The following is a 26,086-nucleotide window of genomic DNA, read 5'->3' as shown; positions in this document are numbered from 1 at the left end:
AAAATTCAGTTTTTGCCGACTATATATGCTTTAGTGGCTGCTTGAAATTTGCCAGTTTTGGGTTTTTTTTTTTTGTCCTCAGGAAAAGAAAAATAAAAGAAAAAAAAAGCCAAGCTCATCACTATCTTTACACTGTTAATGATCTTTCTCCTTCCCTATTTTAATTTTGAAAAAAAATGTGAAGTTTATGGTTTGTGTTGGAATTAAAAAATGAATTGCAAATAATAACATTTTACAAAAGTAATGAGAAGCATCTTATTGTACCAGTTGGTGACACAGGTGCTCATCTTCTAAGCTTGGCTTCAGGACAACATGTCCTTCCTGTGCATCTTCATTGTTCCTGTAAACTGTAGCAGAACTGGTTGAAGGAGATATGGTATTAAAAATAAGGGGGAGAGAGGCATCTTGTTTTGCTCGTATTCAGATGAGAAGATACAGGATAAAACTGACTGCTGGGAAATGGCAAGGGCCCATGCAGAGAGGGGGTGAGCAGTTCTCATTGAAGACTACCAGAATTGCTTTACGCTGGATTAAGTTAGGCATCCGCATTTGGTGTCTAAGCCTAAGGATATCTTCATTCTTCCTTAGGATCTGCAAAAGAGAGATACATGACACGGTATTTAGCACAAGACCTGTGGTCTTGTCAAGCCTTAACCAGAGCAAGCCTGGGCCAGCTGTGTTCGATTGCCTCTGGCTTGTTGTTTGTTGCTTCTAGCAGGACTCCAGCCTCTCCCAGGAAGCTGGTTACAGTTTGGGAAATGCTGATGTTGAGTGTTCTCAGGCTGTCAGTGACTGAGCAGCAAAGTCTTCATGACTGAGCACCGTCCAATGAAGATGATAGCATCTTCTTTCGGCCAGCTGCTCAGAGCCTGTGCCAAGCAGTTTTCGGTTGCAGTTTTGGTGGGAGGACAATGCCACTCTGAATTTGTCTTCTGAAAAGAAAGATAAGTTATGCTGAGGCAGTGCAAAGTAAACAGTTTGATTTTAGAGTCCAGCTTCTTCAAGCTGTTCCCTTGCAACAGCTGCTCGTGAGGCTGGCTTTGCACAAATGGGACATGACATTGTTAAGAGCTAATGATGACTGAAGAAGTTGAGAGTGAAGCTAACCCTGCCCAGGCTGGGGGAGTCTAGTCGCTTGATCATTCCCTGATGAAGTGAGGCTTATTTTTGGCAAAAGCAGTAATAAATAATAGCAACAACAACCATAATAATAACAATAATAATGATAAAGCTGTCTTTTGTTTCTCAGCTGAGGACAAATGCAAACCAGCTGCAGGAACATTTCTGAAACATAGTACACATTGTTAATTGATGTTTTTCTCTTTACTACCTAATCTTTTCCTGTTTCTCAGCTACCATACCCACAGTATTTTAGTGCAGTAATCAACAGTTACGTGCAGTTGCAGAAAAGGTCATTAAAAAAGCAACTGTCTTTTTTGAAGTCCTTCGTGATCTTATACAAGGAGTGCGTTTTCAGTTTAGAAGGGAACTGAAGCTGTACTTCTAAAGTTGAGAGCAGCAGAGACAAAGAGTAACTAAAATGAGTTGTATGCAAGGGGACAAATTAAGCAGAAAGGTAGCAGTCAAATTCTTGATTTCTGTTAGTACAATTTAAGTTTGTTCTTAAAGTTTGTAGTTATTTAATGCACAGTGCTGTGAAATCCAAAGACCTCCCCGTGCAAATAATTACAGCAAATCTGAAAGTTCCCAAAGCATGACTAAAGTAGATGCAAGTTGCCAGATTCCCTCATCTTCTGTGTCCTAAAAGCACTGTCTTGTCTATTTCCCTGTATTACCTATAGTATGAGGGCATGGAGGGAGGTGTATCAGATATAGTAGGACCGTCTTTCATGAAAACTTCCATTAATGTTTGTACAAATGAGTGTGTGTGTTTGTGTGTGTTTGGGGTGGGGAGTCAAAGTTCATTCAATAAGATAATTAGTTCTCCAAAGATTCCTCTGAACTAGGTAATGGAAATGGTGAATAGTCCTTTCAGTGGAGGTGAATGATAAGTTTACCAATGCATTTTAGGAGGTCAAGGGGACTCTTGTACTCATAAAGTCATTTGTAGAGCATAGTCTCTAGACGCTTATCCAGTAACTGCTCAGCAGGCCCTATCTCATGCAGGTAATATATCCCATCCATTGGTCAGTGACAGGTAGTATAAAAGTGCTTGAAGCAATCAATCATCATATTCATGTTTTCTCCTAGAAATTTTCTATCAGGAAAAAAAGTACTATTTCTGACTATTCAAAGACATATTATTCACTTTTTTAAAGGGGCCAAAAAAAAAGAAGAGAACATGGTATTATGTTTTCTCCTCATCCCTTCACTGGACTGATTACTGCTTCTTAACAGCTTAGGTGTGGGTATGAAGGAAATCTCAACAGAAGCAAACTGAGATACTTCACTTGCTTTATCTAGAAATGTCGTATCTGACTTCATTCCTGCTGTTAGCACCCAGGAGAGGCTGCAGCAGCAGTGGGCTTGAAATTAAGTGAGCGGTAAGCGGCATGGATGGTTGTTCAGCCCTATTCCTTCCTCCCATGTATACATCATTATGGAAGCAGCAGAGGATTTCTTGCTGCGCTTCATGATTTGATCAGAACAGGCTAGTGAACCCATAGCATTTCTTCCCTCCTGCCATGTTGCTAGTTTGCCATTAGTTCATTATGAAATGAAAGTAAGTGCTCCATAAAAAATTCTCTCAAGATGACTTTTTGCCTTCTTTTTAGCAGTTGCCCATGTTCACACTAAGGATGTGGGCCCATGCATTCAAACAGGAGATCTTTAGCTCAGATACAAGGGACATATCTACAACTATATCCTGCCTCCTGCATACATCGTGCATAGGATGCAAAAATGCAGGGATCTCACCTTTGCTTTCTCTCCCCAACTTATGTTATGCACAGCAGCCTGTTTTTTCCTGGATTTCTTTTGCAAGGAAAATCAAAGGAAAAATAGCATTTATTTTGGCCTCCATTTCCTCTTTTGTCCTTTGTATCTTTTCTCCATCATAAGCTTCTCTCTGGCCAACTGAGTTTCCAACTATGTACCTCTCAAGGGAGACATTCCTTTACCTATGCCACAGGACATGTTTTTGTCGTCTGCAGGAGAAACCTCTCCCAAGAAATGTACAACCTGCTAATTATCTGATGCCCAAAACCCAACCAGAGAGGCAGGAAACAGTAGTACAGTCTATCAGGCAGATCCATCCCCTCAACATTGCATTTGTGAAGCTCCTGACATGCTTGGTCCACTTTTTTTTTAAACTCAGATTATTTTCCCCAGAAGAAGTGTGTTTCTGAACGATGAATCGGGCATTATGGTGGGGATTAACCCCTCCTTCAGTGTTCAAGGAAAGTGATTTGTTCATAGCCATCAACCATTTATGTCTTTTGCCTCCTGCTACATTGGGTGGAGGAGCTCTGTGACTTGTCCTTCATCAAATCAAAGAAGCACACCCCAGGGAATGCACACATTTCGATTCCTCCACAGGTGTTTGTCAAAGGTTGATCAGCCAAAAGGAGTGGTCTCCTTTACAGTTCCTTTTCTCCATGCTCCTGACCTACACGTGTCAAATGTGCGCTGTGTGATTTTACAGTTTTTGGTAAGAACTGCTTTCTGTTGAGCCCTCACAGATTTTGTTAAATGGGTGGCTAATGCGCTGCAGGTAAGTGCAGAGCCCCCTCATGCCCTACCTGACTTTCAGCACTTGCACTGCCTTGCTTATAGACTGAGCTAACTGGAAACTGTCACACTCCCTCTAGATGACCCTGCTTCTGGTGGCACTCCTGGTCAGAGGGTGGGCTGATGCTCCTCAGCTCTCCGTTGGGACCTGGAACTTCCTTATTTCTCAGTCATTCATGAAGTTGTTCACAACAGCTGCACTGGAGAGAACACGATATGTTGTTGTAAAGGAGCAAGAGATGGATTGTGATAGAAAAAGAGGGTTTTTTCATACTGAAGATCACTGAGTTCTTCTGTTCATCTCCCTTCTGGAGGGCACCCAGCAAGCTCTGGCACAGAAAACTGAAACCACCAACATCAATCAGACATAATCTACTGGAGATAAGCTTTCTGTAGCATCTTTGGAGCTGCCATTTAGAGTCACATTTTTGCTAGACAACATGTTGGTCTTGAGGCACTTGGCAGGCATCAGCAGAGCAAGTCTAGCCATTTCACTCAGAGCTCCTCCTTCAGATAAGAGGATTGTTTGGAGACATCCTCACCCTACAGTCAGTTAAAAGGAGCTATTTGCCAGTAATCCAAAAGACATTGTCCATTTACACATTACCAGTACGTGCACGTTCCCCTAAGTCCGAGGGCTCAGAATACTGCAAAATGCAATTCAAGAAGTACAGGTAACGTCTGAACTCACCTCTTCTACTGTGTGCTAGATGTACAGCACCCCTGTACAGTCTGCTGGAAATTAGAGGTGTGCAGGACGTGTGCTTGGGCACATGGGATATCTCATTATGAATGTGCCTTGGGATGGTGAAAAAAGCATCTGCTGCTGCGTAGCCCTACTTCTCTTTCCAATGTCTTGGTCACCCCACTGCGAGTGAAAGCCTGGCTGCGTTTGACACAGAGGACCCAGGCTGAAGCAGCAGAAACTCTGGACACCAGAGGAAAGAAAAGTCTGTAATACGGTAGTTGATATGTGTAGACCTGATGTTCCTTGTGACAAACCTGGAAGGATCTCAGAACAAACCCAGTGAAATCAAACTGCAGTAGTTTCAGTTAGGGACTTTTATAGACCTTCCACTTTTATATAAGCTACCTTTTTAATGCAGCCAATCCACAGAAAGAAAGCCACTCTAGAAATGTGTGACATCATTATTCATGTAGATGCTTTTGCTGTGTTTCAGCATAAAGATTAGGCAAGCTTTATGTGAGTATTATGTATCATCTTCCTTTCAATTTCCATATTGCATCTATGTTGCTTCCACTTGGCTTGGTACAGAAACAGACACAAAACATGGCAGTACAAATGTATTTGCATTCAGTAAAATGTTGTTAGAAAACAACCACCTATGACATAAATATGGTATAAGAACATTATGTGACCATATAAGTCAGGCTTGTATTGCTTCGAAGTTATTTATGTTTTAAACCAACCAAGATTTGGTATCTATTGGTTCATTTTTTGCAAACAAGCAAGAAAGCAAACAAACAGAAAGCACTTAATTAACAATATAAAATTCATAAACAAAACAGCATGACTAGGAGGAAAAATAAAGTTAGGATAATCATCACAATATTGGGCAGAAATCAACTTCAGTTTTTCCCAACCTATTGCTGGCTGTACAGCTCATGCTAGAAAAGAAAAATAAATTTAAAAAAATCTAAAACCTACATCTATGCATGAAGTAGTTAAGATGAGCTTACATTATAATTTAAAACTTCCAGAAGCCTTACACTGAAATATGAATTTACTTTTTTTGCAAGACTTTGAGTCATGCTGTTTTTATCTGTTGTGATTCTTTTTACTTGTTTTTCCTCTCCACTGCTCAGTGAAGCAAGTCATTAGCGTTAAATTACTGTAATGAAGAGACACCAGATTTGCTGCACGCAGTTCGTAGAAGGATCACTCTTAAAGACAGAAGGAAAACGGTGACTCAGCATAGTCACGAACAAGGAAAACTTCATGAATCCAAGTTTGGAGGAACTGCAGCTGTCAATACAGCACATTAGGGCTGGGAGCACATAACTTAAGTATGTATGTCTTCCCTCCCCTCTTGACCCAAAAAGGGGAAAATAAGAAGGGCAGGGTGACGGAGATGCTTTTATACCTAGTTGTCTTCAGCTGCGAAAATGCCTCCCCTGAGACCCAAGTCACACAGGGAGAATTTGAAGCAGCCTTGTAGAGTTCCAGTAGAAGTATGTCTGAGTTAAAGAAAGTATTATAAAAATAAATAATAAACTCCACAATACGTATCGTTTTAAAAACATGACCTCTTCAAAATGCACTTTTTACACCTAGAATACCATGCTCCATTCATTCCTAATGGCGAAAAATCCAGAAACCAAAACAAGCTGTTCTCTCTCCTCTAAAGAGGAATGAAGTAGTTGCTTTATGTTCTTTACAGAAAAGTCTTGCTAATGTGCTTTACGTTTGCCAAGCAAAAATCTTTCTCATAGTACTGACAGCAAGAATGCAAACAAGAGCAACCCACCCCCCACATAAAAAAAGAAAAGCAAAAATTACTTGTCAGTGAACAGACTGTGCCTTCAAACCATCACATCTGTAACTGCTCTTTCCTAAATTTAAGGGACTAGCGATCAAGGGCAAAAAATGTTGAGGAAAGTTCCCAAGAGAAAGTAACTGAACAATCAGAGAGGAAATAGCTGCTTTGGAAAAGGCCGAATACTATTCTTTAAGGACTAGCAAGATGAGGGAAGATGCTGTGGGTTTTCAAAGGTACAGCTGTTTTTGTTTTAGGTAATGGTATTGGTGATTTTTCTTTAGACATCATGATTCTGTAATACAGTTCTAACCTGCCTGGTTATTGTTTCTGTCCTGCTGGTAGTATTTCCTACCGCCAATAGAAGCCAGTCAAAGTTTGCTTTTTCTAGGAAAAAAACAGTATGAAGATGAAAAGTTTTATTGCATCTGTCTTTTTGGAGAGCTACCAAGCATATATTACCTATCATGACTTTAGTTTCCATATATTTGAGCTTGTAGATCAGGACATTTGCAATGTGTTGAGATACGTGTTGCCAGTAGCAAATCTGCTTTGCTTTTAATTTAAAATGCAAAACATGATTTTTGTTGATTGATTTTCTTGAATGCGTACATTTGTCTGCCTAATTGGGAATACATTCATCCAAAATAGAACAGAAGCTTTGAAAAACATACAGATAATAAAGTGAAATACTGCTTCTCCCAGAGTTCCACATAATCTTTTTTCTTGACACGTCTTGAAATCTTTTACCTGATACGAGCATCACCTGAAATACAAACTAAAATTGGATAGTAGTAAAACAGAATAGCAGTAAGCCAGACTAATGTTAAAGAATACAATATTGTTTAATTGAACCTGCAAGAAAATTCATAGATTTTTATAGCGCAACTTAGTAAGCTCTGTTGTTTGTTTTCATTATCAGAGAATTACTGATCCTGTATTTAAAGTTGTATAATCCAGAAATTGAACACCACATCTACTGGCCACTGTGTTACTGCTACTCGGTGGAGTGTTGTATATCAAATTCCTGTTTTTCAGCTGGCAAACTGCCCAAGGTCGCGATTGCAAATTCACTTATGATGTGATAGCAACAGCCTGCGGTACTCTCCTTACACTTAGCTACCACCTAGGGTTGGTTCCTATCTGCACTGTGGTTTATTCTTTTTACAAAACAAAAAAAATTAAAGGTGTATCATACACCACCCTTGCCATGAATAACGTATTCTTTCCACTTTAAAAACATGCAAATTAAATTCATTTGCTATTTCAAAAAGTAGCTTTGGCTCATTCAGGCATCCACAATTAAAATATTCCCTGGAACTTGAATTAAAATAAGGGTTAACCTTAAATGAGAGCAGACTCAGTTACAAAGAGGCCAGAACATTAGCATAATAAAGTTACAGAGATCAAATCATTTAGCTTCTAGCTGTCAAATAGACAGGCCTCTGTCTCTGGGACCAAAGGAGCATCTCTGTGAGCTGTCACCGTGGCCTCTCTAAAAGCACCCACTGAAGACAATACCACTCTGCCAGTAACTGAATGTCTGATCTAAGCAGGAAACCCAAAAACTGAAATATAAATATTTTTTCAACTGAAAAGTAACTGTCAGATGTTTGTTTTCCTTGGCAAAACATTAACCTAGAAAAGTTTCCAGTCACCAAAAATGTTTCATTGCCCCAAAAACAAACATGCATACCATTCTGGTCTGGGAGACTTTATTTTGAGTTGCATGTAGTTAAGCTTAGTTTCAAAACATTTCACTGAAAAAGGTTAAAACAAATTTTTCCAGTAAAAAAGTATTTGAACGAAACTGTTCAGATGTAATTTTTTTTTCGCCAATAAATGGTCCTCCTGATCTTTAAAAATGTCCTTCATTCAAAAGAAACACTCTAAAAACCCAGGCAATATCAGTCTTTCTTTGCTTAAAGCCCAAGGCGAAATGCTCCCATTGGTAAATGCTGGCATGAAACCAGAAATTACAATAATTGCTAGCAGTTTTGATTGTGTACAGACTGCTTTCATCAAGATTCACTGTAGAGCTATCAGCGTGAAAAGAACAAAATGAACTGATATGTGTCATGTGTAATAAGCTATTTTTAGTTCAAAGGGAAACATTCAGGGAAGACAGTTCCTTCCTATCTTCTCCCCCCAGCTTCATATGTGATAACTATTTAAATACCTTTAACTAAAAAGCAGTGGGATGGATTTTCTTCATACTCTGTGGAATCTTCTTTGCTGCTGGTATAACGCCAGCAACATTTATGTAAAATCAATTTTCCAAGGAAAATGTAGTGAACTAAAAACGGCTTCCCAGTAGAAACAGGTTGTAGCCTTGGGATCCGATCTGGAAAACACTATGCACATACATTACTTAGCATTTGTGAGTCATCTAATTGAAGTTAGACCTATGGAGGTGAGTGCTTCCACGATTCGGCCTTTGGCAATGGTGAAGCAGCTCAAACTCATGAGGTGTTTTACAGCAGTTTTCTGCTGACAGCTCACTTCGGTTAGGTTAGATAAATTCCCAGTCTCAGCCTCTCCAGGGTGTTCTGCTCCTCGGTTGCTGCTTGTTCTGATGATTTCCTCCTCCAAATGTGAGGCTCCCCTTTGCTGGCCTGTGATGCGGATGCCTCAGCCTGTCTCCCCTTTCAGGCGAGCAGTCTCCAGTGATGTTTGCTTAGGCAGGATGAAGTAAACCAGTTAAAAGGAAACTGAGCCCATTCGCTCATCTCAGGAGTCTGAAGTTTCAGATTATTTGAGAATGTCAAATAAACATCACTGTACGTTCACACTGAAAGGGGATTTTGGACAGTGTCATAGTTTCGCATGCAGTTTTAAGTATCAGGTAAGATTTTGGAAGCCAGTAGTGGGCTCATAGGCCAAAAGTCTCCCAGGGAGTGTTGCAAATCCACATTAAGTTCCTGAGCACTGAGTTTGCATTCAGTTGAAGGAAGCGTGGAGACCCTCTGATGAAGGTCAAGAGCTCGATTTAATCTTTCTAGGGCAGATAATAATTTAAATTGAAGTCTGCTTTGTGAAGTAACTGCAAACAAATCCTTGCTTGTGCATTACACGTGTCAGCGTGTGAGGTGAAGGAGCCTCGAGTGTGTTAACAGTGTTTTCTCAAGTCAAATGCAGTACATCAAAAATCCCTTTCAAAACATAAGCAAGTTCCTTCATGAAACCGTGTCAGCTTTGAGGGTTTTAGCCTACACGGCTCTTCTCAAGAGGCTGTTCCAGAGGTGGATCCTCTGAAGACTGGGAATTTTTTTTTCTGATTCTTACCCTAAATGTATTTACGGCCAACTATTATCCATTTGTTCTTAAGCCAACATTGTCCATTAGGTTAAGTAGCACTTCTCCTTCACCAATGTCTCCCTTCAGTTCTCCCTTCTTTTGGCCATCCCCAAGATGCATTTAGAGCGTGACTTTGCTGGGATAGATGAGTCAAACTTTTAAAGTACCTTCTTTTGGTGTTGGCTTTCCCTTTTCTTGATGCCCTTTCTGTTTTCCAGTTGAAGCAATCCTCTCTGAGCACAGGAGGAGATCTGCAGTGTGTCTCAGTCAACCTTTTGCCACTGCTTGCAGGCTTAGGCACAAGTTTGCTGGGCAAAGAGACGCGTGGCCGAAGGTGTTGCCCTGCCCAGGCCGATTGCTGCGGCTGCCCTTTGGGGAGTGCTCGTTCCCCGGTGGATGGATGGTCTGAATCCTTTCAGCAACACCTGCCCTATTTAGCTGAGCTTGGCTGAGCGGAGAGACCCCGTGCCGGAGGGGCTCCACAGCAGCACAGGTGTAAGTTAGTCTCCAGCTCAGGGTTTCTTTGCTTGTGTCAGTCATGAGCCGATACTGGGGTGTGCATCAGGCACTGTGCTTACCTGTTCTTGAATTTGTGCTTGCTGCCATTGCTAAAGTTGATTCGTGTCATGTTACTCTGGCTCTCCACCTGCGTATTGGGAACAGGAATCACTGTTGACTTTAAGATAGCACTTGATAAAATAGTGCTTTGGCAGGCAGGCCAGCATTTTGCTTCAAACATGATCCTTTTTATGACCTCTTTTTTTTTTTTCCCCCCCAAATAATTATTACTGTGAGACTCTCAATTTATTGTAGAAATAACTGAGCACGTTGACACATTTTAACAGGACAGATTTCAGAGTATCATAGTGCAGATCTGACAGTTGCATCTGGCCTTACATCTCGTTCTTTGCCAGCAGGGCAGTCCCTGCTGTACTGCCACACTAATTAATCAGCTCAGCACTTTGTTGGGATCGTTGTGTGGGTTTCAGTTTCACAAAAGGATTTGCTGACTTGGCTTTTTAGCTATAAAGTAACTTGACAGTGCACATTTCCAAAACAAAAGACTGAAATCTAGAATCTAAACAGAAGCAGATTTAGAAACACGTGTGCACTACTTCAGGAGAAAAATACGCGCTGTGACTGAAATCCATACAGCCATTGAAATTACTTATTCGTTGCTTTTGACTTCCACTTCAGAACTAGCTAATGAAATTTTTCCAGCTTTTAAGGTTAGGCTGTAGAATGGGGGGTGTTGTATTTATTATTTAATACTACTCTTGCTTGTCCTAGCGTTATCTAATACCTGGATTGCTTGGGCTTGATTCTTTGTTCATATGGGTCAGACAAGACATAAGGAGTGTGGGGAGCCATCAGCCTGTGAAACAGTCTCACACCATTTTTGTCTGCTCAGACTTTCAGTCAAGATAGATGGCACGCCGTAAAATACTGTCTTAATTCAAGTGCGTTGTACTGAGTCTCGTGGAAGTCATAGGGCAGAGATGACAACACATGCCTTGATGTGTGCTTCCTCGCGTGTATTCTTGTTGTTCTTCCTTCTTGCTCAGATCAATAAACAGTATTTCTTGCACTAGCTGAGATGCATGGATGCCAAAAGGATCACAACAGGCTGCAATTTGAGGATGCAGCCTCCGCTAAATGGGCTCTGAAATGTTGCAGTGCATTCTTCACCGCCCAGTTACAGCCGGGACAGTCACCACATAATGCTGAGATAAGGAGATAGTGGCATTTTAAGGTCTGCCCTGGGAAAGTGGCGAACGCCTGCAACTCCCATTGAGATCAAGGAGAAGTGCAGGTGCTCAGCAATTCTCTTGCAGGTCACCTTTTAAACAAATACTTTTCACAAAACTTTTTTACAGTCACCTTTAAAAGCAGAATCTCCACTGCCAGGTGCTTTCAGTTCCTCTTGTTTTCCTGGTGGTTTCACATTAGAGGGATTCATGGAAGTGGAACAAGGTGAAGGCTGCAATCAGTCCTGTCCGGAAGCAACCAAATGTAACCTGGAACTGTTATGTGCACACCCTTGAGGGTGTTTTTAAGTAAATGGAATGAAAGCTTTAAGGAAAGTGGGGTAGGCGTTTCACACATGACTTTATAGCATTCTCTATAAAGTTACAATAAAATAAAAAGGTGTTCAAATGTAAACGTATGTCTCCTTATTTTGTACAAGCTCTACTGAAGCAAGCTCTGCTTGCAGCCTCTTCCTGTCCTCTCCCTCGTACCGATGGGGTGGGGGAGGTGAGCAAGTGGCTGTGTGCGTGCTTAGCTGCTGGTTGGGGTGAACCCACCACTCCCAGTATTCTGGTATTTTAAATAATCTTGAGCTTAAGACACTGCTTGAAAAGGAAAAAAAATATTGGCCCTCTTTAACTAGCATCTTCCCTTACAACGCCTTGCTTATAGTAGTACATAGCAGTTATGAAGCACTTCCCACTTCCTTAGAATTTTAAAAGTATTCAAGTAAATTAAAAGCCTACATCCTGCAAAAAATGTTCATGAACTTATCTTTGTGTTCTCCTAAATTCCTGAGTCATACATGAAACTGGATCGTAGGCTGCTGAGTTATTGTGTTGCAGTTAAACTTCACAAAAATCCTGTGAAGTAGATCATTTATTATTTCCGTCTGAGAGACGGTGAGACTGAGGCAACCTTGTCTACTGATTTGAGTCTTTCTGTTAGTGTCAGGTTAGTGACTACCTGTTCCTGGTTGCACTCAGTTTCTTAACTGTTGTTTTACCCCATACGAAGATGGAGAGATAAATGCCGTGCTTGTTTTTATGGTGTGGGAAAAGATGCAGCAGGGTCTGAAAATAATAGAGGGGTAGGATGCCTAAATGAGAAACATTCATTAGCTTGCACAATGCTCTTAGCCTTGCCCTCTTGTGTCAAAACTCTTGAGTCCTGGCATTCCTCTGGGTCATTCCTGTAGCACTGTATTAGGGAAGAAGAAAAAAACCCGAGGGGGCTGGGAATAAAGGGCATTAACTGGTGAAGGGATGAAGTTGCCTCCCCAACCTTAGCTTCTGGAGCTAAAGAGACAGGACTTCTACTGCCACGTACAATACACTGGGAGGAGCGAGAGGGCCAAACAGTTTAAGGATGCATGGGCCTTATCCACGTCTGCTGGCACAGAGCCTCGGTGGCTTTCATTTCTTGTTGCGCTGATGACAGATAATGCAACAGCTCCCTGGAGGAGCGTGACTGTCCTTGCCTTTACCACGGCCTCCACCCTCGGAGCCGGGGGCCTGGGAGGGACGCGCCAGGCTAGGAATCGGTAGCCAGCCCTGCGCCCAGCTCCGGCTGTGCAGGCAGCTGGGGTGATGACAGCTCACTCCACCTCTACTGCCTGTTCCCGGCTTTGACTTCCCTGCTTAGATCGTGGGCTCTCTGGGGCAGACAGAGTCCTGTGCCGTTTGCGGTGTGTTAGCCCTCGGTGGCTAGGGTAATTTGCACAGCTCCCAGGCTGGTTAGGGTTCCCAGGTGCCACAGGAAGAAATACTTGCTATCCTCGGTAGTATGCTCAAAGAACACACACACACACAAAAAAAAGATGCTGCAGAGCAGTTTTGACCAAATTCTACAACCTACTTACTGTGGTGGTTTAACCCCAGACAGCAACTAAGCACCACGCAGCCGCTCGCTCGCTCCCCCCACCCCAGTGGGATGGGGGAGAGAACTGGAACAGTGAGATTCAGAAAACTCATGGGTTGACATAAGAACAGTTTAATAATTGAAGTAAAATGAAATAGAATAGTAGTAATAGTAATAACAATCATAATAATGTAATAATGCAATAATAATATACAACGCAAGTGATACACTATACAACTGCTTGCTCATCACCCGCCAACCAATGCCCAGCCCGTCCCTGAGCAGCGATCACTGCCCCCCGGCCAGCTCCCCCAGTTTATATATCGAGCATGACGTCCTACGGTATGGAACAGCCCCTTGGCCAGGCTGCGTCAGCTGTCCCGGCTGTGCCCCCTCCCAGCTTCTCGTGCACCGGGCCGAGCATGGGAAGCTGAAAAGTCCTTGACCAGTGTAAGCGCTACTCAGCAACAACTAAAACATCAGTGTGTTATCAACATTATTCTCATCCTAAATCCAAAACACAGCACTATACCAGCTGCTAGGAAGAAGAATCAACTCTATCCCAGCTGAAACCAGGACACTTACATTGGCAAAAATTGCAGGGTTTGGTAGTCTCCCTGTGCAACTAGTGACTTGAGTGAAGAGGTTCTTTTATTAAAAGGTCTCAGTGTACTGTTGTAGGCTGAACTTCTTTCACCTCTGCTATCTAAAATCCTGTTTATAGAAACACGGGCGTGTGGGCTTGATAACTGTTCAGTGAACCTTCGCTTCAGTAGATGACTTTCAGGCACTCTGTTTTGCAAGATTAATATCTTAATAAATTGTGTGCATGCAACTCTGCTTGCATGCTGTCTTGGAAGGAGTGAGAGTGCACTTCACTCGTAAGAGAGAAGCAAAAAAATAAACTTTGTTGATATAACTAGTGAGTTAACAAAGCTTAATGGTAAACGTGACAGTGGTTTAACAAGATTTAATGGCAAGGTACGCTGGATTATTTACTGCATAGAAGACAGGGTCAGACAAAACTGTCAGGAGGACCCTCCCGTTGAGTCGTGAGGTTCTGAAAGGACCCCCTTGCTTTCTAAACTCCTTTTCAGATAGGAGCCTGGGTGCAGCCAGATCCAGTCCTAGTCCCAGACTTGGTCAGCGGTTTATGTCTGAAGGATTATATAGGCACAGTCAATCCTTTATATCACTTAACTAAGATGTCAAGGTTTAGCATGCTATTAGTCACTTATCAAGGATCTGTTGCGGCAAGGAATCTCTCAACCTCGAGGAGTAACCTTGAGAGGCGTCCCTACTCAAGGGGAGACCCTGGTGTGCAGCCTGCTTCCGTGCAGGAGAGCTCAAAGGGCTCTTGGGCTGCTCACTATTTATGGGGGTAAGATGATTGATATCTGAAAGCAAGTTGAAAGTGGCTTTGCCAATATTACAAGCAGAATGTAACAAAAAAAAAAAAGTTAAAATAGCATACAAAATATTTACAAACATTTTCTGCACTCTCGAGTTGTCAGGAAAGCATGTGATTCTTCCCACATTAAGAAGGGAGTTTCTCAAACAGTTCAGTAGCTGAGTGCCAGGGGCTGCACTATCCAAAACACTTCCCCTTCTCAAGGCAGCTTTTACTACAGCTGAATAAATGATGCGGTAGGTGCGGATGGCTAGAGGTATGCATCAGCAGGCGGCAAGGGGGGGGAGTTCAGGTGGGACCTCTCTAGGGACAGCCAAGGCCATGTCCTGTGTGTGGTCCATGTTCCCTCCTCGAAGGGCCAGGTCTGTGTTTTGCAAGCGAGCAGCTCGTCTTGGGTAAACCGTACTCACTGTGCTGACACTTGCTTTGTCTGCATTTTGCCTGCAGTGGCTGAGGAACCCAGGCCCGCAGCACGAGAAACGGACTCTCTTTGGAGACATGGTGTGCTTCTTGTTTATCACTCCGCTGGCGACCATCTCTGGCTGGTTGTGTCTACGAGGAGCAGTGGACCATCTGCACTTTAGTAGCAGGCTAGAAGCTGTTGGCCTCATTGCACTCACTGTCGCACTCTTCACTATTTACCTCTTTTGGACCTTAGTAAGTATTGGTTTTGTATTCAACTCACAGGAATAATGGAAAGAACAAATCAGAAATTGAATTACACAGAGTGCTGTAGAGCGGGTGGACCATTGTACAAAGCATTGCTTATATTTACCATCTGTACTGATAAATTTAAGCTACATCTGCAAGAAACCTCTTGGTTCCACACCATTCAAGTCCTCTGGAGAACCAGAAAGAGAGTTTGCCTTTGGGGTCAGTAATTCCCAAATCCCAAACACCAGAGGCGATAGCAAGAGGGTGACAAGGAAGTAACATGGAGGCGTTCAGGAGAGATGGTACAGGAGGGAGTTTCATCAAAGATAATGTGCAAAAGGGGAAGGTACAGCACACAAAAAACCTTTAGGTGAACAAGCTGCTGTCATGGAGGATTCAGATTTTATTCTAATCCAATATCTGACCAATTTTACAATTCAAAAGCCTTGGATGCGGGTACATCCCATGCTTTCCCCAGTCTTTGTGCTCATGGCACTGTGGGAAGTCCACAGCAGAACATACCTTACACCCAGGTCTGTAGAAATGTAGCTGCCTTTGCAGTGCAGATTAAATTGCTGCCTTATTCCTATCCACACCCAGGTGTGCTGTCACTTGCATGCCAATCCATCCAAAAAGCCACTTGTTTTGTGCCAAGTTGTTAAACTGAGATCAGTTCCTGGCCCCAGCAAACAGTTGGCCCAGCAGAAACAAAGGAAACTCAGAGGACAGCTGCCAAAATAAGTGTTTGTGAAGCTGTGGTCTAGCAGTTCCCTGAAAACCCCAGGTCACTGTTGAGTTTGACATTTCACACCTCTGGCTCTGGTGGGGCAAGGAGAACAGAACAGTGGAGGCAGACAGCGAGCACTCACACTAACAGGGTAACGCTTGTGCGAGGGGCAAGGCCATGCTGCTGCGAGAGGAAAAGCTCACCGGAGCCTGTGCTGGCCTGAGTGGCACCGGCACCGCTTAATCTGCAGACAGACTTCCTCAGGACCATCCTGCCTGTGGTGCTGGCATGGCCGCTGATCCCACAGGGCTGGTGACCAGCTCTCCCCTCCGTGGCTATGGCCCCACGCTGTATGGCTGACCGCTTCCAGCAGTTTTTGATCCACATAGGCTGCTGAGGAGGCGGCACTTTAAGAACTGCGTTAGTAGAGCTAGCCCACAGCAAGAAAGCCCATGCTGAGCCCAGAGTAAGCTTGGAAAAGGGGAGGTGGGAAGTGACACAAAACCCCCACGCTACCTAACAACTAGCTCCAAGAAAGCTATGAAAGGTAACCTCTCATTTACTTAATTCCTAACAGTGAAATAGAGGACATCCATAGAGGACTGCAGGCTAATTTTAGCAGCGCACAACAGTAGGGAAAGCTTAAGAATTTTGCCTCAGCCTCCTGCAGTTTCTCTTTTTGTTGTTTCTGCTTCAATTTTCTGTGAAGCAGCAGCAGCAGCACTCCCCTTTGACAGGAGGGCCATTCACTCCAGCAGTGAGGCGGCTAGTTGTATTTCCTGCAGTACTGTGTGTAGACACGTCTGTCAGGTATTCAAGCAAAGGTTGTTCAAATTTCCTTTGTGTATGACTGTCTTAGAAATCTAAATGCTGTCCAATTTACCTAATACACGTAATTCACAGGCACCAAAATGGCTGCAAGTTGGAAAGGGTAGTCTGGCTAAGTAGTTGGATTTAATTACCCATGACACATGGACATACCCGACCTTGCTCATTAACACTTCTGCACCATCTCAACTGTAGTCCCTGACACCATCTATTGCACTTGCATTGTAAGTGGCAAAAATCCCTTCTGTTCACTTTATAAATTTTACCCCTTCAAAAGCATACAGAGAAATGTGTTGTTGGCACTTGGAGAATATGGCAATAGTGAGCCTGATGTAAATGCGTACCTTGGTTGATTTACTCGAAATACAATATCTTTAATGTCCACTGAGTTGTGGAAGATGTAATTCCACTCCAACCTATTATTCAGACCAGCAGGAGGAGGATGGGTTAACAAAGCACTGTGTTCATCAGGGAAGGGCAAGCAGGAAGCCTTTCAGGGCACAGTAACCCTCCTGTTCAGCATGGCGTTAATTCAGTGGGCAGAGCAGAGAGACACGGTGGGAAGGACTCACGGGAGGTGCCCTCGTTGCCCTCACAGCATTAGTACAGGGCGGAAGAGCTTTGAGGGAATCTGTCTGCAGATTAAGTCAATGGGCTTGAGCGACAGTGTTTTCACACGCTTTCTCAGAGGGAAGAATGTAGAAGTCAAGGTAGAGAATTAATGCAACTCCTTTACAAATGGCACCAAGCACCCTACACGTGGAAGGCATGCCAGCTCAGCTCTCTGCTCACCTTCCCTCATGCGGGGAAGCCCCAGCCTGTGTTTGCCTTGGGGAAGCTCCACACTCCCCTTGCCACACAGCAGGGAATGGACCCACACACAGAAGTGTTAACCCCATCATCAAGTGCTTCAGCAGCACCTTCCCTTTAGTTTTTGGAAATGGGAGAATCCCGTACTGCTTGCTTAGTTATGGCTGTGCAGAGAATGTATTGAGTGCTGTGGGGTAAACTACATGCAACATGTGATATAATGCTCCTGCAGGTCCTGGGAAAATTAAGAAAACAGACTTCATTTTACTTCCAATAAATCAGCTTATTTTCTCTGGCATATAGATTATTTACACACCACAGTTACCCCAGTCAGCAGAGAACAGGAGAGATACTATTTTTAGCATCCAAGAAGCTATTTTATCCCTTCCCCTAAAACAGCCAAGCTCTCCATAAAATGCTGTTGCTTTTCCTCTGCATTTAATCACTGTAACTGATGTACACACGCAAAAAAAGCCTGCTACTCTTAAGAAGAAAGCTTCAGACACAAAATGGAGATTGCCATTTAAACTAAGAATTCAGGGCCACACTCTGCTTTCTCTTGCACACAGGTAATCTTGACTCCTGTAAGATCAAGTAGCAGGTTGGAATACAACAGCATTTAGCCCGGTAGCTTCCAGTATAACATAAGTGCTGGTGTAAAACAAAGACTAGCCCAAATTAATTCAGAGTAAGTTAGAAAGATAGACACCCCCCCCCTTGCTATCCTATTGAAGAGGCAAAGAAAGGAATTTAGTGTGCCAAGGACCACTGCAAATCTGGCCTTTGTTCAGCATCTCAGGAGTTTTGCATTCAGCGTAACAGTTTAGGGTGAGTAACCCTGGCTCTGCTGAAATGCAGTAGCTGACGTGGAAGCTGCCTCCAGGCAAGAGCCCATTGTAAGCAAGCTGTCAAACTTAACTAGGATATCCTGTGAAAAAGCCATAAACAAACAAGCAGTTAAAGCCTGGCGTAACAACGCAGCCATTCCTTAAAGAACCTCATGTGATGCTACTTGAAAACTCAGCCTAAACTCTAGCTCACTCTTCTGAAGCAGTCACTGCATTCTGCATGGCATTCATCTTTGCAGGTGTTTTTGTTGGGTTTTTTTTTTTTCCCCTCCCTTCTCCCTCTACCATGATTTCTGCTGATACTGCAGTGCCTTTTAAAAGAGATTTCTCATGTTCTTTCGTATACGATGTTCCACAGAAACGAAGATGCAGACTGCTTTACCTTCAGGGGGAGCAGAGGAGATTGAAAGGTGGGGAATCAATTCATCTGCTGGAAGAACTGTCTTTCGGCAACTGCTCGGTGAACACAAGCTCTATAGGTTTCCCTCGTTAACAGCGGACAGCTCTATAAAGATCTAATAAAAAACCCCCAGAAAGTCTGTTTTTGTCCCTAATAGGATTTTATAGAAAGGTAAATAATTTATTTAGTTAAAAGCATCCTTTTTGCAATAAGGAAAGGGTTTTGAAGAATACATTCGTAGGCATGTATATTACTGAATATCCCTCCATGCCTCACCAGCAGCCAGCCTGTCGTTGCCGTAGGGGTAGGAAAGCAATCAGCACAGCACAGCCCATTTTGAGAGCAGCACACACAGCCGCTTCTCTGCAAAGAGAGTCAGCAGCGCCTTCCACCCACCTGCGCAAACCAAGCGTGTTACCTCCAGCCTTTCTGGCACCCTCTGCCCTCTGAATAGCACTGACCTACAGAACGGCTGCACATGAAGACAGGGCTCCTCCCGTGCTCACTGCGTGGGTCCCTCCTGCCCACAGCTCAAGAACATGGTAATTGTCACGTGGCACGTTTCACCCCAGAGGTCCCAAGCCAGTTTACAGGTTCGTTTTTTTTTTTTGTTTTTTTTTTTTTTTCTTTTTTAAAAACTGCACATGTACATCATCTTACACAGGCATAACTCACTATGCTTGGCTGTCACTAAAATAAGCAGTAAACCATTTAAAAAAAATTATAGGGCCAAGCTATCTTGTATATCCATAGCAGTCGGTCATTTCTCTACCACTCTTAGCAGAACCACACTAAGGTTGAAACTGGTTAGCTGATAACAATAAAAAAAAATAAATTCAAAGACAATCTAAACAGATACACACATTGGCAGATGGCTCACACTCACCCTGTTGCATCTGTGCGATCTTGAATTTGATGCACTCAGGGATAAAGCATTACAAGGTAGAACATACGACCCTGTCAGCGTTTGCACACAGCTTAGCCACCTGCAAGCCTTCACCATCCAGCCAATTACATTATTTGTCAGTTTAACAACTTGCAGCACAATAATACCCCAAACTCATTCTCATTGTAAGTGGCTGCCAATAATTCTAGTTCTTGGGAAAGACCGAGGCAGGATGTCCGATTTTTCATGTTATAAAAAAGTGAACAGGAGGTAGGCAACAGCAGAACATAGGGCACAGGCTGCTTTTCTTCTCTGCTGTAGCAGCTTGGGGAACAAGCCATCTACATGGTAGGTCTCTTTGCCCACTGCTTTTTGCTCATTTTTATCCCTCCCAGTTAGGCTGCTTATCAGCTTTTTGTTCCACTTGAAGGCGTTTTTCCCCCAAAGCCCCAACTGATTCCTTGAAGGACCGTAGTGACTCTAAACACAGTGCGTCTCTCGTCTCTCCCCAGGTGTCCTTTAGGTATCACTGTAGGTTATACAACGAATGGCGTCGGACCAATCAGCGGGTGATACTCCTAATCCCAAAGTCTGCCAGCCTCCCCTCCAACCAGCAGTCCCTGCTGGGCCTGCAGTCCCTCAAAAGGAACTCAAAGGAGACAATCGTTTGATTGGCGCAGTTCTGCACAGGGGCCATGCACTAAGAATTATCTTCCTCAGACTCACTGGGGTCAGACACCGTCCAGAACGCAGGAGTGTGCTATTCCGATTTACAAACTCTTTGCAGAGGAGTAAATCACTGTTTGAATTGAAATCATGGATGCTGCAATCATATGATATTTGCTAAGCTGCCAAACTTGTTTATTTAGCAGATACTGTATGGAATTCCACAAACTCGTGTTAATATGCAAACTTTTTTATCATTTAAAATATTAAACTATGATAATTAACAATGCAAAACAGGTTTAAAAAGCGCTTTGTTTTTATCATTTCCTGTTCCTACAGGATTATTTCTTTAGGTAGCTGGACAATAACCAGTACTGTTTTTTTCTTTCCTAAAGCACAGCAATGGCATTCCCCCAGCTGATTTTCTTTGAAGGTCCTTTATACCAATATTTTGGATTATTAAAATTTGTGTGTAATGAGTTCTACAAATTGGCATATTATTTAAACACTACAAAGTGATTACAAAATGATCTTCTCTGTTTCCTGTTTGGCAGGGAAGTTCCAATAGGAAAATTCTTCAGTAATAAGTTTTGTGCAAAAGAAAGAAGCGACACAAATTGCAATAATCTTCCTACTCAAAAGCGTTCTAGTATGTAGCACTCAGGAAAAAAAAAACAGCTTATTTGATGTGGTGTGTGCTTTATGGGAGAAAAAGCTTAGTGCACAAAACCAAATCTGTTAGCTTCTTTATTTTGTCTTTGGACCAGTCTAGCTGGAGTCATGTTATTTAACAACACTCTTTGTAACTGTCAATTTCATGGGGATATAAGAATCAACTACCTATATAAAGCAACAACAGCCTCATTCAGACATAAATCTAGTTTCACAGCAAGCCAAGATGTGTAACAAAATCATGAACCTGCAGCTCTATACTTATTAGTCTGACAGTAAGGTCAGGGGTTGGTCGTATGTTTGGCAGTGAGAACCTGCTTCTCTTCCAGAGAAAACCATACAAGATTTTGAAGACATGGATATCACAAACTCTGTGATGGCCTAAAACCTGTAGTGCTTTTTTTTAAACCTTCTTCTCAAAGGCAGCTAACTATCTGGATAGAAGACTGAACATGCATGTAAGCAGAGAGTTCCAGGTTAAAAGATAACCTGCTAGCCAGGGGTGCAGAAATAAAGCAAGTCTAGCTGGCTCAGGACACTGTCAGACAGTGCTTTAATTCCTACACATTTGCTTAAGAAAAGCTTTCTTCAGAACTCTGTTAGTACTTTTGCTTCTTCAGGAGATACCCCAGAAAGCTGGCCCACAAAAAGAAGTGTTATTCTTAACTAAGTACTATTCTTGGTTTTGTTTCATGAAACAAAAAATTGTTTGGATTATACGAAATTAAGTGGCAACTAGGAAAACAATTATTCAAATCAAGCTGCAAGGTATATGCACACAGATCAGCAGTGACCTGGCCCAGCTCATCTGTGTTATTTCAAATTTAAATTTTTTGTTTAAAGACAGCTTATTTAATCTGGAGAAGGCATATTGAAGCAGCCAGAGAAAAACGTATGGTCCAGTGTAGCAACTACATTATTGCTCTAGTTTCTCTGCTTGATGCACAAGTACAGCAAAAGTGACTGGTGAAGTCACTAGCAATAGTCTCCCATGCATTTTCTTGAGAAAAAAATGCCCAAAAAAGACCCAGTCATACACTTATCCTTTTGCATTAAACCCACGGAAAAAAGAATACTTCATATTCTTTCTTGTTTTTCCTAAAACATCAGAACAGGAAGGTGGGCAATCTTAATTCTTATTCCCACTTCTGTTCTGCACTAACGAGTTGCAGACAGAAGGCTCCTCCTGAGGAGTACTGCTTTTTCTTCCACTAGTTGAGGCTGTTGTTGCCACAATTTCAATTAACAATTTTAAAACTGGATCATTACAGCAAATATTCTACAACAGCAGCAATACTCATTTTCATCTGAATAGACGTGAAGGACAAAATTAACTGCAGCAGTAGCTACAGCCAGCAAAGCTCCTGGCAGTACAATGACACCTTTGTTATGCTATCCTTAAAGAGGTCCCAGTTAGGCAAAAATAAAAGTCAACTAATGAGAGGATGGGGATGTCTTTTTTTCTTTTAAATAACATCACTCAATTTCCTTCTCAGCAACATTATGCTTTCTTCTCATGCAGCTGGCCTTGCCATTTACATTCCTTTTCCATGTAAGAAGTTACATAGGAGCAGTGTTCAAATCAGTATTTCGAGCTGCAAGTGATAAGAGCAGCAGCAACTTAAGCCACCCAAAAAACCCTTCTAAGAAGCTGCAGACACAATGCAGTTTTGTTCCTTGCTTTCACATCCTGCTTGCTGCTGGTAGAGACCGCCGTCCCAACTGTATGGAGTTAAACCCACACAGAGTCCACTACAACTCAGTATTAATGAGGAGTGCAATGCAAAGCGAGGAAGTTTTACTTCTTCTACGCAGCCTTTTCCCTGCAAGACTAGTCTATCACATTACATAAAACAACAAAGACAAAATTAAAAGCAAGGTTAAGCAGAGGCATTTGACAAAATGACGATGCTGAAAAGGTACGAGATCCAACGGCAGGAAGCTATGCGGATCCTCACTCCCTGTTGTAGTGAGAATACAACAGAGGAAGCAGCAGTATAAACCACTTCGGAAGACGGGAGGAAAGCACATTCAACGGATAGAAGAAACCGATACAGAAGGATGTAACTGAAGATTTAGAAACACCACAGCTGCCTGTTCAACTGGAAGGAAGTCGTGGCATAAGCAGGATTAAAGATACTTCAGTTTTTTTGGTTTTGTTTTGGGTTTTTTCCTTCACTTGACTGTAGTTCTGCCAGACTGAGACTTCAAACTGTCATTTACATTTCATTTATTAAAAACAGCTTTGCATCAGCTTTACAGTAGGAAGTCACACAGGGCAATGTGACAACTCTACATAAAGGGAATCAGGGCCAATATATCCAACTGGCCTTTGGTGCAATGGATACCATCAGATATGAAAAGCTACTGGGAGAAACATGTATGCACTAAAAGAGAGCTAAAAAAGCTCTCCCTTTCAAATGACGGCAAGTTTAAAAAAATAACAATATAAAGCTCTTCGTCTGTTATTGTTTGTAAGACCAAACTCCATTTAACACACAGCTGGTTAATTAAACAAGCATTTTCCTTGCAAGCAGAATTGAGTATTGCCTATTTACTGCCAAATACTGGTTTGGGATATTCAAAAGTATCTTTAAAACTACTAGACAATGCAAAATGTACAACAGAGGCCCCTAGCTTTATAAATACCTTGCAGGCCGATAAAACAAGCAAGCCTACGGTATAGGTATATAGTATGTAACGTAACTGATGATGACGACACCACACTGCATATTAATTCATTGCTGTTATTCCACATTTCAAATTTAATTTCCACGTGCATAAGAAAGCTTTTTCAAAAATCAAGAGTTACATCTCTCAACTGCCAAGTTTGTTAGTACTTGTGATTGCTTTCAGTTCTCAAATTTTTTACTGACAGCCTCTTGTGGCAATGCTACAAAACATGTTTGTCCCTTTGATGTTGAAAGGTTATAGAACTGATTGTGATTTTTCTTCAACTCTATTATAGGTGTACAAAATACTTTCCCAGTAAGACCTGTTAACATACAGAATTGATGCTGACATTCTATCAACAACATCCCATTACAAAAAACAACAAAACACACCACCTTCAGAAACAAAACGCTACAGTTACAGAGAAAACCAACATCGTAGTTTCATTCCATGACTTACCTTATGGAGAAGGTCAGATTGGCTTGCCAATTATCTTTTCTAAGTGCATAAGTGCAACAGTCAAACCAGCTATGGAAAGTCACATCCAAGAGTTAATTGATAACTGTAGAAAAATCCTATCAAACAATCAGCTTAAACTGAAGTGTGCCTTTATTGACGCCACCAAATGTAAGTTTTCTCTCTCTTCTTTGGGACTAATCACGCAGAGAACAAGTCCTGCATTTATGCAAACACATAAAAGGAATCCAGAGAGCAGCAAAGGACTCAGAGCAATAAATGCACACTAAGCAAAACCTGAGATAAAATAGCTAACTTTTGCCGTAATCCTATGATGGATCTAGTTGACTATTATAAATAATTAAGTGTCCCAGTGTTTCCTCGAAGTTAACCGTCATATACCAGGAAAGGCTAAATAAGCATTCACATCCATCATACAGAGCCTCCATTCGCTTTATAAAAATCACCAGTTAGCACTAGTTGTCCTATTTTGATAAGAGCTTTAAAAGCTTTTATTCCCCATCAACTACTTACTTATGTTGCCTGGAGAAAAATACTTCATAGTCAATTACCATATAGCCATTTCTGCAAAAACAGCAGTCATTTTTTTCTACTAGAAGTACCTACACTGCTTCCAGTGCAGTACGAATATAAAAGGCACTGTTTCACAGATTTGCAGTTCCCCCATAAAACACTCTTTTCACTCCAGACTGAACTCTCAAATTAGTTTCAAAATGACACACTGATAAGACAGTTAAATTTCTCCACCAAATTTAAGACCAGCATTTAAAATCGCTTCTTTTACAGAAACAGACGAATGAGTATTTAGCATCTATTGAACAGAAAAGGTGTTTACATTATTTACATATTCATTTCTCTTTCTGTATTTGGCTGTCTGCTTGGGCAAATATAATGTAGGTATATGCAGCAGGGATAAAGAAGTCAGAGGCGTAAGACAATTTGTAACATAGAGCTACAATTTACTATACTATGTAAAATAACTTGTACCACAGGGCTACAATTGATTAACTGGGGTTTATTAATGAACCTGTCCACTATAAACAAAGAATAGTTTGCAGGTTTGCTGCTTTTGCTATGAACAGACCCAAAAATCAAACTTCTGTAGCAACAGGACCAGCTGACAGGAATGCATACCTTGCTTCAAGAGTGTTCAGCATATGATACTAGTGCTGTGCAAGTTAATCTGTTTAGGCAACAAGTGGTTTCTTATTCTGGTTTTCACAGGAATGAATGTATTGGAGCACATATATTTCTGGTAAAGTGTTTTTCTAATTGCAAACAGTAAGTTACTAAACAGTTTTCACCTGCCAGGATGATACAATTTGAATCTTGTCAACCATGTAACAGATCAGTATCAGATAATGATAATCCATATCTGTTGCCAACTCTAGAAAGGACTGAATGTACCTAAAAATAATCTTTACATATTACTATAACAGTAGTAACAAAAAGACCTACCAAAACTTTGATCACAAGTTGAACATGTCTACAGAGCTAACTAGGATATTGTTTGCTTCTTCTCTGGCTCGTTACCTGACTAACAACCTCCAGCAAACACGAACACATTTCACATAGCACTGCATGTAGCCAGTTAGCTCATTTTTCAGTGGTCAGATACCTTTATCAAATCCGTCAGTGTTCCTTCTTCACCCAGACTGGTGTAGATTATGGCAGCAACCACAACAGCCGAGGTGGTGTATTTTGAATGCAGTTCCAAACTAAGAGGAACAAGAGCTCTCACAGATGTTGTGCGACAGAGGAGAAAAAAAATTAGTATTGCCATAAAAAAATTGCATTTGCTGCATACAGTGGCACAATGCATACCCCTCCATGAGCCCGAGACTGGTGTTTTTCAGTACAGCAGTGAAAGGTCCACCCTACCTTGCAGTAACCAACATGCACTTCTGGACTTCAATGTGGGAAGATGGAGAAGAGGTAGG

The 26,086-nt window shown here is 42.0% G+C and overlaps 1 protein-coding gene across 6 annotated transcripts in view; it reads left to right on the top strand.

Moving 5' to 3' along the window:
* Window positions 1–23,570, top strand: part of MARCHF3 (membrane associated ring-CH-type finger 3) — an 80,556-nt gene extending 56,986 nt beyond the window's left edge. For 5 of the 6 annotated variants that reach the window (XM_087742024.1, XM_087742026.1, XM_087742022.1 and 2 more), the window contains 2 exons: window positions 14,953–15,162; window positions 20,171–23,570. In XM_087742024.1, the coding sequence (XP_087598150.1) occupies window positions 14,953–15,162; window positions 20,171–20,329 (369 nt within the window). In that variant the 3' untranslated portion in view covers window positions 20,330–23,570. Of the gene's footprint in view, window positions 1–14,952; window positions 15,163–18,730; window positions 18,783–20,170 lie in introns of all 6 variants that reach the window. The other variant, XM_087742027.1, reaches the window with a different exon arrangement.
* Window positions 23,571–26,086: the final 2,516 nt, after the last annotated feature.

Source organism: Nipponia nippon, unplaced genomic scaffold (assembly GCF_047370975.1).
Source record: "Nipponia nippon isolate SJK-2023a ecotype South Korea unplaced genomic scaffold, ASM4737097v1 scaffold_8, whole genome shotgun sequence".
In the NCBI taxonomy this organism is placed as follows: domain Eukaryota; kingdom Metazoa; phylum Chordata; class Aves; order Pelecaniformes; family Threskiornithidae; genus Nipponia; species Nipponia nippon.
Note: the sequence above shows the minus strand (reverse complement) of the source record. Positions and strands in the feature narration are given on the sequence as shown.